Below are 16,577 nucleotides of genomic sequence, written 5' to 3'. Positions count from 1 at the left end.
TGTCTCGCTGTTTTTAGCCGAGTTTTTACTTTCCAATGACTTTGAAGTGCAAAGAGAAATGGCAATGAATGTAACTCAGCAACAGGTATCCGCCGCCACTAGATGGTGCTGTGCTCACCGCAACACGGATGGAACCCAAGCGGCTCCTCCTTACCTCCGGCTTCAGAGGTAAAGTGAGCGGATTGATTATGAATGAGTGTGTCTACTTTAGAGAAAGTCCTTCAGTGAGAATTGCTGCCAGAATTATTACATTTGTGTTGGATGTGTGTGATAGTATATGGCATGAGGTTGTCGTGGCCGAGTGGTTAAGGCGATGGACTAGAAATCCATTGGGGTCTCCCCGCGCAGGTTCGAATCCTGCCGACAACGTTCGTTTTCATGGCGGAAAGACACGCAGTACTTAAAACATCCATAAGGAGGTCTGAATATGTAGTTTTAGTAGCTGAATAAACAACAGAATATAAAAAATATCTCCCAAAAAGTACTTGTAACAGAAATGTCTTGCTGTCATTGGTTGTTTTTTTATGATATGTGTTTTTATACTTCACTCAAGCTCTTGAACACACACCCGTCAGCCATTAGAAAGGAGGATAGAAAAAACCTCTTATAAATAAAGTGGATCAGTGACAAACAACAGCAGTGTTGTGTAAGCATGGAAACTATTAGGCTATCCAACATTTCTTCCTAACTTCCTCCTATACCTTCTTCCTCTCCTATTTAAGATTACATATTCAAAATAACAGTCTAGTGGTGGTGGAAAGTAAGTAATACTGTACTTTAGTACTTGTTTTTGAGCTACTTTAAATAAGTATTTACATTGTATGTTACTTTATACTTCTATTTCACAACATGGAAATATTGTACTTTTTACTCCACTACTATTTGATTTGACAGCCAGTTGGCAGCTTCTGCATTTACAGTCAAAAAGTGTTGTATTGTGTGGCCGGGTTGGCTCGGTGTGTGGAGCGGGCGCACATGTACTGAGAGGTTTGTGCCTCGGCGCAGAGGTCCAGGGTTCGAGTCCGACCTGTGGCAATTTCCTGCGTGTCTTCCCCCCCTTTCTCACCTAGCTGTCTTGTCAAATAAAGGTGGAAAAGCCCAAAATAATAATCTTTAAAAAAGTGTTGTATTGTAATAAACTACTTAACATTATATAAAAATGCATTCATATGTTTTTAACCAGCTATAACATTGCAGAGCTGTTTACATATTGCAAAAGTAAAAGCAAACCAATAACACTTATTATGTTCTTCAGCATAATGAGTATTTTTTAATGTATGTGTATTTTTTTTATGTTTGTGTGTAACTAAACATTGCTTTTTACACACTGCTGTGGTTACCTTTTAATAAAGAGCAATTCATTCACAGAACGAGCGCACAAATACCACCAGCATTCCTCGAGATTTCCTGCTTTTGAAAACATCAAAGTCACATTGCCATTCAAAACACTGCAAGATTATTCTAATTAGGGAAAAGATCGTAGTTAATATATGAGGTTCTCAGGTGGACCTGTGCTCAGGGTCACCCATCGGTCATTCGGGCAGACTTCAAAATGTTCCAAGCGTTTCTGTAATAGGCAGCCCGCAAAAAAACGGACTGGGTTGTCTCATTTCACAGTTTGTGGGTCGGAAGGCACTCCAGGTACCCAAATGTATGTACAAAAGTACTGAAAGAGTGACCTTTTCCATGATATTTCCATGATAAGATGGAAAGTCAGACAACTAATCCCAGGCAATACCATCAAATCTTTTAGCTTTCATATTAAGTTTTATTATTTGGAATTGAGGGTTGGGGCAAAAACTATTACAGTGTTGAAGTCCCTCAGAGGCCACAGCTGGCCGTGGACTATTGGAAGTGTCCCGTTTCTGACGATGGTGGTATGGCCTAAATCGGTTCCGTGACTTAAATCCAGCTTAAACTTTGAGCTCAATTTATCCAGCAGCAGCACTGGAAAGCTGTGTGTTTCCACTGTGTTTTTATTCTCCCCCTCAGGTTAACGTCACTGCCGGCTTCTAGATCAAAAGCCATATGATCTGAAAACTTCACTAAAAACCATATTAAATCAAGAGCATGAATTAAGTAATACATGCGCACAAATAATTCAATCGAGAGCACAAATTACTAGTTTCGAGAGCAGGAGTTATTGTGCACAAATGCACAAAAGTCATCTGAGCGCATGCTTCATTAGTTTGTTTTTTCCCCCCCCAATGGCACCTCCCTGGCTGCGTACCCTTAACTGTATACACATCTGTGTGTCTGCACAGTTCCCGCAGACCCAGTCGGTGTAATCCTGTCAGTTTCCTGTCTTCTCCTGCTTGTTTCGGCTCAAATCCAGTGGGCCCGAGGCCAGGGAGGAGTAGGAAGGACATTTCTGTGGATGTCTGAGTATCTGCTTTCATCTGAGGGCGAGGAATGTGGTGAATGCTATCATTAGTGGACAGCAAGATCATCCCACAGTGGATCTCACTTTTACTTACTTAGTTAAAAGTTTGAACAACATGTGAAACACAGGTAAATGAAAAATGAAAAACACTCATACGTAGTCAGCTGAGGCCACAAGCTGCCAAAAAAATAGGAAACCCCACCTTGTTTTCAGACATGAAGGAAGACTTCAGTCACACACTGACTCCAAGTCGATGATGTAAATAAGCAACAGTTTGATAAAGGTCGTCATATCAATTATATGAATGATAACTCAGTTTCAGTGTTGACGTGATTTGTCCTTCACCTTGAGGACTAAACATCAGAGATTCACCCCCTCCTTTGCAACAAGTGTGTGGTGCACACAGCGGGGGGGCAGTGGTTCACCTGTTGATGTAGTAATACATTCATCCCTAGTGTGCACGTGCAGTGGCACGTTGACAGTTATAAAATAAGTGATTTGAGAGCATGTTAGAAGTTATCGTAGGGAGTTATATGTATTATATCTAAACATCATAATAAATCTTTAGCTGTTAAGGGGGGGGGGAGGCACCCACCTTGTCTAATGGTAAAGTCCTCCCTGGCCCTTTTTACTCAGGTGAGGCGGTGCCACCAACCCCATATTACTGCCAAAGGTGTCATGCATGGTCCGGGGTTTCCTATTTTATTTTGTAGGCTCTTCTCACACGTCATGTCTTGTTTTACTTCCTGCCTTGTGTGTTTTCCCGCCTTTGTGATTGTTTGCCCCGCCCTGATGTGTTCCACCTGACCCTCCTTTCCTTGTGTGTTCTCTTGTTTCAGTGTTTACACTACCAGTGTATCTTGTCTTTTTCGGATTCAGCTTTTGTTCTTAAAGCTTGCTTCATCAACCTGCCTGACCGGTAACCTGCATTTAGGTCCTCCATTAGGTATGCACAGAGGTGCCTTTTACAGGATTATATGTGCTGTGAGTGTTTACCGTGCCTGTGTCGCGATTTACTGTACAAGTGAAATAAAGAGGCGTAAAGGTGTGGCTTGATGCAATCAATCTCAGATAGCCTCGTGTTTATTTGTTGCAGGAAAGAACCTTAAAGGTGCAGTAAGTAAGCCTTATAAAACCAAGGGGGTAAGCCTCTCCTCGGACCGCGAACCTCCTATGGCGCAATTTTAATGCTACAAAGCGATCACCCCCCGTTAGCATCCTATTGACTGCCATTCATTTTGGTGCCACTTTGACAGTGAATAACTTTACATCTGAAGCGTTTAAAGACTCTATTTGTCCATTGTTTATTTCTAAAGAAACACGACAATGTATAAAAGGCTCCATTACCTTGTATCTCACGTTATAGCTCCGTAGCAGACGTTTTTGTAAAAACAGGCTAACGATTGTGTCATAACCACGCGACTTACTGTCGCATAGTAGAGGAATTACCGTATAGTACAGGAGAAACGCGCAGGCAGTTTGGACTTACATTAGCTGTTTAAGTGTAATTACTAATGTTAACTAGCATTTTAGTTAGCAATAATTAGCCTGTTCCTATGTTATCTCCTTACATATACCTACGCTCTCCGTCTCTGCGATATTCGGAATGATTGAGATTTCTCTTGGCACAGCTAGCAGAAGACTTACAACTTTCAGACAGGTTGCTCACGTCACATTTACGTCGGCTCTCTCAGTTGGCGGCTGCGCAGTAACGCTCAGCCGTCACCGGAAAAGTGCTTCTAATGGCCTTCACTGGTCTCCGTCCAGAGCAACGGGATCTGTTGGTCCACTCTTATATACAGTCTATGTATAAAACTAACTTTCTGTCATATTTGCTGAAACTGACCCCATGTTCCAGTAGAACTACATGAAGCAGCTAATTTAAAAATCCGGCTCCTCTGGCACCACCTACAGCCTGTTCAGATGCACCAATCAGGGCCAGGGGGGGTGTCTAATCACTGCGTGGCAATCACTGCTCATGCACATGCATTCATTCTACCTCGTGGGGGGAGGGGCTTAGAAGACTGTTTGGGCTTTAGCAGAAAGAGGGGAGGGACTGAGAAGTTGTCGATGTTCAAATTCTTTGGCTAAGTCCTGGATCTTCACAATCCTACCTACAGCACCTTTAAAGGACAGATACACCCAAACTCTTGTTCTGTTTTCAACGCACAACAACCAGTGTACTCTGAAATAATTTCCCATACTTACCCAACACCTACAGAGCCTAACAGATAGGCACTCAGCTTTGGAATCTGACACCTATCTTAGAAATGCATAACTCCTCAACTAGCTCCATAACATTTCACACAGCATGTTTGAACATGCTGGCCTGTTCTCCAAGGCATTCAAATGGAAATAATGTACATACCTGAATAATACAATTTCCTCTACTTGATAGACTAATCTGGGGAAATGACGGTGTGATGGTGTGGAGAGAAGTACCAGTGATGAATGGAATAACAGCAAAATATCAAACTTTTGCCGTGAGGCACGCGGCTGTTTTTTTTAGAAATCACACTTTGGGAACCATCAGGGGAGAGCCTCCACATTGATTTTACAATCAACAAACTGCACCTCAACTCCTTTGGCAGAGAAGGATTGGCCCATTGGTTTGAAAATTGATGGTGTTGGTCACACGAAAACATTTACACCCACACAAACAAACAAACAAACAAACAAGCACACACACAAACACACTTACACAAGGTATTTTCTATGTGTGTAAAGCTCTACACCTCGGAAATTGGTCCATTAGCTTCGGAACTGATAGCATCACAGAAATCACATACCACAGAAAACACACACACACACACACACACACACACACACACACACACACACACACACACAGTGACCGTGTGTTAGACACACGCTAGTCTGTGGAAAAGGGTCATTTAAAGATCCATCAGCATCTGTTTTGGTCCCAGCATGCCATTTTCCCCTCTGTGGGGGCCTTTGATTTAGCGACAAAAGGGTACCATTGCTGCCTTCCTTCCCACTGTGCAACCAGACATCCAGTCTGAGCTGGTCATACAAATCAAACACTGCCGGCCATCCATCATATCATCATAGGTACACTATGACCACTTGTGTGGGACTGTTGTTGGTAATCATAAGCATTAGGGGTCCCATTTAAACACTGATCAGGGAACCTGTTTGTTGTGTCTCTTGCACATATCACATAACCTGTGTGTGAGTGAGCAAAACTGATTATGAAATATGAGGAAGCAGGTGGATGAGTAGTTAAAAAGAACAACCTTAAAGGAAGAAAAAAATTAGACTCTCCTGTATTGTGTTTTTGTATCCTTCACACTTATACACCCACAGTATTTCATTGTCTTGGCCTCAGTTTGCCCACTTGGTGATATAGAAACTATATTTTTAGGTATGTTCTGTCCTCTGCGTACCTGGAGACAATTATCCATGCTTTTATCTTGTCCTGATTGGACTACTGTCGTTTCACTTATTCATGTTTGAGCCGGAGTTCTTTCTTGACAGCAGTTGATGCAAAATGCAGCAGCAAAGATCTCAACCAACTCAAAGTGTGACCTTTTCACTGAGGAGAGTACTCCCGATTTAGCATTGTAATCCTATACCACTGTTGGAATCAGATCAAAATCGATGCAGCAGAACCAGAGATATCGTCTCTTTTTTCCATGCCATTATTCTTCCTTGTCAAAACCTACACTAACCGCAACCATGGCCAACAGTTTGTGTGCAACAGTTGGGCCAGAGATTCAGGTGTGTTATGCTAGTAGCGGCCTCAAGCCATTAGCCTGCAGCAGAGATGAGGAGCGGGCTCCAGAGGTCTGGTAAGCTCCCTGCTAACTCCACCACACAGATTGACATTTTCAAGCTTGTAGCCTTCAGACCTAAGAGACGCTGACTTAAAGCAACACCAAAGATTCTTTTTTACCTTAAAATAATGTTTCCAAAATCGTTTCAGTGGTTCATCAACTCGTAACAGGGTGAACGGCACTTCTGCATTCGCTTTGCGGCCCTCTATCGGCTAAAACCGCACTATGCAAGTTTAGGCTAAATTATTTACGACAGCGGTAATGGACAATTCCGCTTCAAACCTGTAGGGGGACCGAAGAGGAAAAGTGCTTTGGTGTTGCTTTAAGTGACATCACTTGAGGCAATTTAACAGATTTCACAAAGCTCCTTCTTGAGCCAATAAAAGGCTTTATACACCTTTATTCACATATGCAGTAGAACTCCCCAACACCTAAACAGACTTTGATGTCAAATTGGTGGAGTTCCTGTTAAGATGAATACCCACTACTGCATGCAAAAAAATCGCATGGCAATACCTCTAGGAGTAGCTTGCTCGATAGAAAACGTGTGAAAAAAAACTTTTAACTTATGTGACTTTTTGCCAAGCAGCACTTCATTTTAGTAAGGTAAGACTAATACCAAATTGCATCCTGTCCCTCCAGAAAACGCTATTAGGCGATCGCATAATTCAATGCACGCATTTTATTCAAATACGTCGCACTTTCGCCGCATAAATTGCCGGTTTCCGCGCAAGATATGCGGGGCTTGCATGATTTCATAATCCCCGCATTTGCGTTGCAAAAACGTCACATATATCTTAGCAGAAAGTTGAAAAATGTTGCGTTTACTTCACACAAGAGCAGCTATTTTCCCCTGTTGCCATGGGAACGTAATGAAGTGACGTAATGAAGTGACGTAATGAAGTGACTTAATGAAGTGACTTAATGAAGTGACGTAAGGAAGTGACGTGAACATCATCGAAAAGCTGCAAACCCCGCGATGAAGCCATGATGAAACCGCAATTTTTGCAAGTTCCCGCAATTTCATCGCATAAAATTGCATAAATATCCCGCATATTCCATCGCATTTTTTAAGAAAACGTGCCGCATAATCAAGGATTTTTGCACACAACAATCACAAAAAACCTCTTTTTTTTTCTGGAAGGACTGTGCATCACGTTTGTTTTGGCAAGTCATTGCAGAGCCATCACGAGATTTTCACCTTCATTTGCATAAAGTTACATTTTTTTAAACTTCTTTTCTTCTATCACTGATTAGTTTTGCAACGCCTGGACTCCCACAATGCCTTGCTAAGATTCCTTTGAGTTCCATTATTTTTTACAGTCTATGCGAGTTCCATAAAAAGAGCATGATAACTTTGCAGTGGGGGTTCATGGTCAGCCTCCACTCATGAGCTACCAGTTTTTTAGAAATCAATTTAAAAAATGTCAATCCTTTATAATGGCGCTAAACTCGGTCTGCCCCCAACTTTCATTTGTGAACTCCTTATCTCTTATGAGCTGTGGCAGTTGTTTTAAAAGTGTCTATGCAAATAAAGTTTATTATTGTTCCTATTAGTATTGTTCTTTAGTTTTGTGTTTTATCTCAGGACCTACAATGTGTAACCTGTAAACACACATACCAAGTGTAAGTCAAAATGCAGACAGTACACTTTCCATGTGAATATTTCCTCCTCGACATTATGGCATTAGGTCTCCGTCTGTGTGAGAAACCATCATTAGAGTCCCCATAACGTTTGCCTCAGGGTGTTTCAGTTGCATTCTTGTATTTAAAGCAGGCACAAACATGTGGCCTGTAGCAACCCAGAGGAGGACAGGGACCATGTTGCCATCTTCTTAAGTCAATGGTTGCAGAAATCAATGACTGAGAAATCAAAGGACTGTAGAACATGTACAGGTGAAAACAAGATTGAGAAAACTACTACAGTGCAGGGGATTTAGTATGTGTGTTTAAGTGTGTGAGGAGTTGTTCCCACCCAGAATAAACTAATAAATCTTACTTTTGTGAAATGGGGTTCCTAATAATCCTCCACTGCATAAGATTGCCTTTTATATTTAAAGAAACCAGTCATCTGCCCTGGTAGTTTGCCAACAGCCAACGGTTACAATGCCACACCCCCAGCTGAAGGCTTTGAAGCAATTCCTGGAACATTTCCCAGGATACAAAGCTCATTTATTCGATGATGCGACCTGCAGCAGCATGTTTGTTGAAATGATGGAATATGCTGATTGCTGTTTCTGCTGTACTAGCTTTACCCATTACTGGTTTCGGGAGAATTTTTACAGTTGAAGATTGAACTATGGAAATGTTCTTTGGCCAAATAAGAAAATCTCACACTTGAATTGTGGCTGTAAGGCCACAATTCAAGTGTCAATCATAATCACCTCTGGCAGAATATTTAGGCATGAATTATGATTGAAAATGTTGTAAGAATATATGTATTATTGGCTATATATTGCCTGTTTTAAGGTGTAATGCAGGGGTCTTCAAGTCTTTTAAGCCGAGGACCCCTTAACTGAAAGAGAGACAGAGCATGGACCCCCTACTACATATATTGTATAAAACTAAGTTGCATAATAAACTGGGCCTAAAATAATGTGGCCCAGTTGTGGCCTAAAGCCTTTATACATACCTTTTTGCATAGAATACTAAGCTATTAAAATAGCCTACTAATTGTTGGCATGATTTTATAAATCATGTTTTCATGTTAAACATACATGTAGCACAGTGAACTCTTAGGATGAACTGTGTATGTGGATGGTCCTTAGTGACTACCTTACCTATAGGCCAGTAAGCAGTGGGGATTTTGCTAAAAATATGTTGGATTGATGTTAAGACTTTTTAATTTTTGAAAAAACTTTCAAAAATGAACAAAAATTTGGAGGCCCCCCTGCATTGACTCTGAGGACCCTCTAGGGGCCCCGGACCCCCTGTTGAAGATCCCTGGTCTAATGCTCACTGAAGTTTCAGAATTAGATCATGTACTTGCATTTCTAAACCTCCAGAGGGCAAATACATCCATTTTCTGATTTAATGTAAAGATGTCCATCCACCATCTCTTATTTAACCCATTCTCTAAAGGCTTGTGTGCATGACATCATTGTTTTGTAGTGCATTATATTATGTGTAACTGTATGAGGGTTTACAGCAAAAAGGAGGCTTAAATCAATAGTAAGTGTTGTTGTAAAATAGGCTAGGGAAAGACATTCCTTGACACAAGAGTGGAAACGTGTGAAACATACCAGACCATTGGGAACACTGGAGGGATTCAGGAAAGCAGAAGATATGGGAGAGGAGGATAAAGGGGAAAGGGAGGGATGGAGAAAAGGGGAAGGAATGGAAAGGAGGGGGAGAGTTGGAAGAATGACAGGATGTGAGCATCATTCCCTCCGTTCTATCCAAGGGGTGAAGGAATGGGAGGTCACGCTTCTATGTTGACAAAAGTGTGTGCCTCTAAGGAGAAGCAGCGACAGAGACAGTGGTCAGAAACATTGGGGTTTTGGGTTAGAGGAAGAAGGAAATGTGTTGGCGAGTGTGTGTCTAGCACTTCCACTCTAGTCTGACAGCTTTGAAGCTTGTCGAGCGAGCATCCTCGAGAAGAGGCGCTAGTCTTGGATGTTGACATGGGAGAAGCTGTTAAGAGCACCACATGTGTAGCTGGGGAAATACTGAATTGTGACACCTTAATGGCAAACTATGGCTATCATGTCAATCAAGGTACCAGTTCTTTTCAAAGGAATAGTTTGACATTTTGGGAAATAAGCTTATTTGCTTTCTTACAGGAGTTAGAGATTGATGCCACTCTCATATCTGTCAGTCAAATATGATGTTAGCTTAGCTTAGCACAAAGACTGGAAATGGGAAAACAGCTAGCCTGGCGCTGTCCGAAGCAAAGAAAATCCACCTTCCAGCGCCTCTTAAGGGGCTTTTACACTGTCGCGCAGAAAATTGCTGCCTCCAGTCATTTCAATGAGGGAAAGGCAGCAGAGGGGACGTGGTTTGGACTACGACTGTAAGAGTATGAAGCGGTTGCCGCCAACGTGAACGTGCACAGATTTTAGCTCCCTACCTAGAGCAACGTTGGTAGGTGAAGAGACTTGACGGAGGAAGCTAACAAGAGAAAAGGTGACCGAGCAAGAGTAAATCTCGGACTGGCTTTTAGTCGTTGACGAGAGCGTAGTCAAATGACAGGCTTCAGGGCAATCTATAGCTGTTGGACTAGTAAGTATTGGGCGAGTGTATTGCTATGTCTTGTATTGTTACACATGCTTGATGTTTGGCTGTGTTAGCAAAGTTGTCGACTCACTAATTTTTGATCATAAGTAATGTAATCATAACAAATGCACGTATACAGCTGTCCATATTTACCACCGCGGTGTACAAGTGGAATGCACTCTGAACTGTAGGGGCGCCAAATGTTTGTTTAATCTGTACAAAAAAAGAGTCACCTGTGGCCGGGTTGGATCAGTGGATCAGCAGGCACACATATATGGAGGTGTATACCTCGATGCAGATGGTCCAGGGTTTGAGTCCGACCTGAGACAATTTCCTGCATGTCATCCCCCTCTCTCTCCCCTTTCATATATTGATGTTCTTTCCATTAAAGTCTGAAATGCCCTGGAAAAATCTTTAAAAAAAAAAAAAAGTCACATTACCTGGCCAAGAAATAGTTTGGCACATAGCCCCCGCCATAAAACCCCAAACTGTTGTTTTTGCACCTCAGTTTTTGTACAGATTAAATTAACGAGATATAACATGCTGATGAGCGATCGTTAGAGATGCTGGTAGAAATCTATTTCACTTTGGGTCAGGGCCAGGCTAGTGTTTCCCCCAGTTCCTAGTCTTTGTGCTAACTTAAGCTAAGCTAACTGTGTCCAGGATGTAACTTCATATTTACGGTACAAATATAAAAGTGGCATCAATCTTGAATTGGACCCTGTGTCTAAATGAGGTTACTTGTATAAAGGCTAAATTAAAAAAAAAATGTTTAAAATTAAATCTGCTCATCTACCTCTAAGCAAATAAATGTATTTCCTAAAATGTGCAGAAATATATTGTTGCTGCAACACCGCATGTTAGCAGTGAACACTGAAATAACAACACCATTTGAAAATAGATGCTTTTTTTTATGTGATTTTGGATCTCAGGAAGACTGTGGACTCTGTCAACATATTTAATACTGTTAGGTGTGTCTTTTCTGTGTGTGCATACAAGTTGTTGCAGAAAGCCTAATCTCAGTTTAAGGGTGTAAATACTTTGTATTGATCTTAGATGGGATGGTGGCTGACCAAGCCTTACTACCATATCAGGAAGAATCCAATAAAACGTAGGTGTGCGCTTGAATGCTTTCCATAATCTGCAGTGATTAAATAGATTCTTGTCGTAGTGCTAGTGCAGTAGCTTTTCTGCACTAATCACACAGGTAAACACCCACGTTTCTTTCCCTTTATGACACCCAGGCACTCTTGTTGCAACACTTGATTGAAAGAGTGACTGTGTTACTGTGACTGAAATATTTACAGTGATGGTGACAGAGACAATGACTGAGAGGAAGGTCAGGCATCATGCTAGGGCACAGATGAGCTCATTGTTGAAACAGGGATTTCCACATTTCCATGTCAGTGTCCCCAATGCCACGAGACAGAGCTCAAAAACAAAAGTGTGTGTGTGGGGGGGGGGAGGGGGGGGGGGAGCTCATAAGGCACACACCCAGTCATACACTAACATATGAAACACATAGGCCTACATACACCAGACAAGAAAATATGGCCCATGATTTATCTACAGCATGTCACATTAAACTAGGTTCTAGAAACACAAGAAACACCGGCCTTTCCATTTGGATTGTAGTTTTATCTTTTTTGTCGGACACAAAAGAACACACACACACACACACACACACACACACACACACACACACACACACACACTTCTCAATCACAATGCAGTCCAGTACCCTACAATTTGGTAGACCACGATCCAAAAAGTGCAGTAAACAAAAGCCTTCACACATATTTTGCAAATGCAGCCAGGCATGCACAAAGTGAAATGGTTGGCAGTCACACGGAAACACAAAGCAAGCTATCATACAAGGAAATACACACACACACACACACACACACACACACACACACACACACACACGCACACGCACGCATCAACTCTACCTCTATTCTGTTAATAGGGCTAGGCCTGCACGGTTTCCATAGCAATCACGCCCCTCCCTTTGGCTTGCGGGGGAGGTGTTTTGAAAGTTTATAGCGTGTGTGTGTGTGTGTGTATGTGTGTGTGTGTGTGTGTGTGTGTGTGTGTGTGTGTGTGTGTGTGTGTGTGTGTGTGTGTGTGTGTGTGTGCGCGCGCGTGTGTGTGTGTGGGGTGTGGGGGGGAGAGAGAAAGATAGAAAGGGGCGTGGATGCCGAATTAACTCCGAGAAGTAAAACACCCTCTCTTCAGTTCTCAGCTGGAGCAAGTGACAGCAGCAACACGAGAGAGTAAAACTAGGTAGGCTACTACGTACGCCATTACGTTTTAGGTGAATTACCCCCATTAAAGCGGGACATTTGACCACCTGTGAACCATGGAAGAAGACGCGTCCCACGCCGAGCACAACAGCGTCTCCGGCAGCACCCACACCATCCCGCAGCAGCAGCCCGAAAACACGGAGCTCCTTATCCCGAGCTTCAGCCCGTCGTCCGCCCCGTCCTCTCCGACCCCGACCGGCACCCTCTCCCGGCTGGGCTTGAAAAATCCGAGCAGCCCGACCGCGGTCGCGCCGGGCACCCCGGTCGACCGCGGCCAGGTGAGCGCCATCACCGTGGTGGCGCTGCTGGACAAGCTGGTCAACATGCTGGAGTCGGTGCAGGAGAACCAGCAGCGGATGGAGCAGCGGCAGGCCGACCTGGAGGGCGCTGTGCGGGTCGTTCAGGGGGACGTGACCCGCCTGTCCAAAACCCACGTCAGCACCTCCAACAGCGTCAGCAAGCTGCTCGAGCGCTCCCGCAAAGTCAGTGGGCACCTGAAGGATGTGAGGGAGCGCATGGATAAACAGGCGGTCCAGGTGAAGAAGCTGGAGGCAAACCACAGCCACCTGCTGAAGAGGAACCACTTTAAAGTGCTTATATTCCAGGTGAGGGAACACAGTAACAATCAGTGGTTCAAAAATTCTTTAGTATTAAAAAAATAACCAAAAAATAACGTTGCATTATAGTGTCAGAAACTATGAAAATATATTGTCTGACTCTGGAGGGAAAATAACCCAGGTGATGTCATAGTGATGTCATCGGGGTTGTGTTTGTGGGGTAATATTTGTAGCTAATGGACCCAATCACAATGTTTGTTTACAATAACTTCCGGTATAGAAAAATCCTGCATCCGCTGAGTACGGCGCTGAGCAAACAGGGCGAGGAACAATTCAAATCAAATCAACTGCCATGTTTGTTAGCGCGACGTCACAGATATTCGGTCTATAGAAGCCTGCGGTCCATGCTAAAGTGAGGTGTTGGGTTTAACAAAGTTGGCATTTAGGAGGCAACTTGATAGCATCTAATGTAAGATGTTATCAAGTTGCATTTTGGAAAGGATCCAGTGTTTTTGGAGCCCAATCCATACTAGAGTCAGAATATCTTGGCTTCTGCTGTTTCAATGTTGCACCTTTCTTTTTTAATGTGACTCTTGTGAATGCAATACTCTACTACAACTTTTTCATAGGATAAATTTGCCACATGAGGCCTCATTTGTGTGTGTGTGTGTGTGTGTGTGTGTGTGTGTGTGTGTGTGTGTGTGTGTGTGTGTGTGTGTGTGTGTCATATTTGTGTCATATTTGCGTCATATTTGCATTCACATTTGACTGCAGTAGTGGGTGTGTAAGGATGTGTTCTTGTGTGGCACGGACACGTGATACACTGTAGGTGAACAACGCTATTTTATTTTCAACACTTTAAAACTTGTTGAACAGGACTAAGGCTGTGGAGCTCAGTTCACAAATTATGCGGTGGGCTGTTTACTGTTTTCGACTCTGAAATTATTATAGTTATATTTCAAACTCACCAGTACTAATAGAAGTGTACATCGTACACAAATGCTGAAATATGATTTGCTTAACATTTTTATAAACGGGCATATACAGCACTTTCCTCTCATGTCGTGTGTGTGTGTGTGTGTGTGTGTGTGTGTGTGTGTGTGTGTGTGTGTGTGTGTGTGTGTGTGTGTGTGTGTGTGTGTGTGTGTGTGTGTGTGTGTGTGTGAAGAAGGGTGTGTCTGGGAATGGAGCTGTTGAGGATAATGGAGGAGGGCTCAGACACTGACTGATCTGTTTACACCCCACAGTCATAATTCAGACAGACAGATCGCTTCAACTGCCGTATCACACCTGTGAGGGTAAAACTCTAAACGGGCACTAAAAGTGATAAACTTGCCAATTTCCCCAGGAAATTAGGAGTGGAAAGTGTCCTTACATAACCCGTCCCTCACTTATCTCAAGACGTAAAAATGGTTGAAACTTTTTGGTCGAAACTACTAATACAACATGTAAAAGATAGGCTGGGCCTCAACTTCAACCTGGATTCTTGATATGCATATTTATCATGCGGTTGCCATGCAAGATGAAAGCAATTCCATATTGTGTTTGACAGATGCATTTCCACTCAACCAAAAAAAACATGATCTAGGCATGGTCTCCGGGTTTGCTTTGTTGCATGAATAAGTACATGGTTTTTAATGCTTACGTGTGTGTGTGTGTGTGTGTGTGTGTGTGTGTGTGTGTGTGTGTGTGTGTGTGTGTGTGTGTGTGTGTGTGTGTGTGCGTGCGTCTGAGGCAGCAAAAGGGGGGGCATTGTTGACACAGCCAGAGCCACAGAGAGCTCTTAACCACTGTTGTTATCTGGTTTCCCAGTTACTGAGGCTCTGTTGTTCAAATGCAACAGGTGCCAAGACCTTTCCCTGTACAAGGTGGCTCTGTGTGTCTGTAGGCGAGGTCCCGTGGATCGATTTTGATTGAATCCCAGTTTTTATGTGCTACAAGGGAGTGTCCTTATGCTTTAGAGATAGTGAGAGCACACGGTGGTTGCTTTCTTTTCAATTCATTGTCAAATTCCACATGTCCTATGGATTTTTCATGTTATGTTTTCCTGGCTGCAAATATATCTCGTTGTTTTTCTCCCTTCTATGCATTGTGTTAATGTTTTTAACCAGTGTTTTGTACTTGATCTATTATGTTAATATTATTAGAGCATGTAGGAGTATAATTTAAAGTTTCCTTTATCTACCAGGAGTGTTGCGTTTGCTCAAAGGCTAAAGGTTAAAAGTGATGATTGGACTTCTGTGAGTTGAGTTTTTTTGTTCCTCCAAATATGTGTCAGACTAAGAGAGGAGCATTTGTAGATGCGGGCCAGGTATGTGTGTACAGCATGTGTGTGCGTGCAACTTGTCCATTGGATGTTATGCTGATGTGTTGGGTCAGGTGTATGCAGTTCCAGAGCTGGTAAATGAGACTTGGCGTGCCTGAGGGGAGAGGGAAATAAAAGAACTGTTCAGCCCTTGTTTTCTCCTCCCTGAGCTTGTGTAGACTCTTTTCTGTGTCCATCACTTTCTGCCTCACTTAATCTCTTATTTTTGTCTTTTTTTTTCTGGATTTTCTCCATCTGGTGCTGTGTTTTTAATTGTCTTGTCTGATATCTTTCGGTTAATGTTTAAGTGTCCTACTGTTTTTCCCTTCTCACTTTGCCACCTGTCCGGATTCCCTGAAACTGCATGAAAGCACATGCTGCATGCCTCATGCTACTCTCTGATAACGCACATTTGCTGCACACCCAAAGAGCCAAACTGTCTATACCAGCCCTGTAGCTATTGACCAAGAGGCCCTCCTCCCCTCAGATTGATCCAGAACACTCATCACACTGTACGTGCCATCTGAGGTAGAGACACAGGGTTTCTGGGTAAACATCCACTGTTGCAGGAAGCAAGGGTCCAATCAACGCTCAGGCTGTGGACGCGGTCAGTCAGAAATGGCAGAGCTGTCTCCCGCTCCGCTGCGTCTCTGTGCATAACACGGAGTAATGAGGACTTAATTACCGATGCCTGATCCTTGTTTGTTTGTTTTTTGTGCACCAGGGCTTTTCCTGTCCCCATATGGCCCTCCCCTCTCTGGGTCTTTTTTCTTACACACACACACACACACACACACACACACACACACACACACACACACACACACACACACACACACACACACACACACAGACATATGCAGAGCACAGATAATTCCCAGCCATCTGAGATTCCAGTGTGTACAGTGTAGAGATTTGTTTTGGTAATTACTGTTTGGAAAGGTAAAATGTTTTGCGTTGGATTGCAGATATTTTCTGTTATTTGTCACGCAGATTAATTTCAAAGGCCCATTA

General features: G+C 42.9%; 1 protein-coding gene and 1 non-coding gene across 3 annotated transcripts in view; both read left to right on the top strand.

Moving 5' to 3' along the window:
- Positions 1-287: 287 nt before the first annotated feature.
- trnas-aga lies at positions 288-369 on the top strand. The gene has a single exon. It is a non-coding gene; the product is annotated as a tRNA-Ser (tRNA).
- Positions 370-12,560: 12,191 nt separating this feature from the next.
- cavin2a (caveolae associated protein 2a) overlaps positions 12,561-16,577 on the top strand; it is an 18,841-nt gene continuing 14,824 nt past the window's right edge. For both annotated transcript variants that reach the window (XR_004898041.1, XM_031291232.2), the window contains exon 1: positions 12,561-13,306. Coding sequence is in view for 1 of the 2 variants with exons in the window: in XM_031291232.2 (XP_031147092.1) it covers positions 12,758-13,306 (549 nt within the window). In the remaining variant the exon portion in view is untranslated. The remainder of the gene's footprint in view (positions 13,307-16,577) is intronic.

Source organism: Sander lucioperca, chromosome 8, assembly GCF_008315115.2.
Source record: "Sander lucioperca isolate FBNREF2018 chromosome 8, SLUC_FBN_1.2, whole genome shotgun sequence".
NCBI lineage: Eukaryota > Metazoa > Chordata > Actinopteri > Perciformes > Percidae > Sander > Sander lucioperca.
This window is presented reverse-complemented; position numbering and strand designations above follow the sequence as displayed.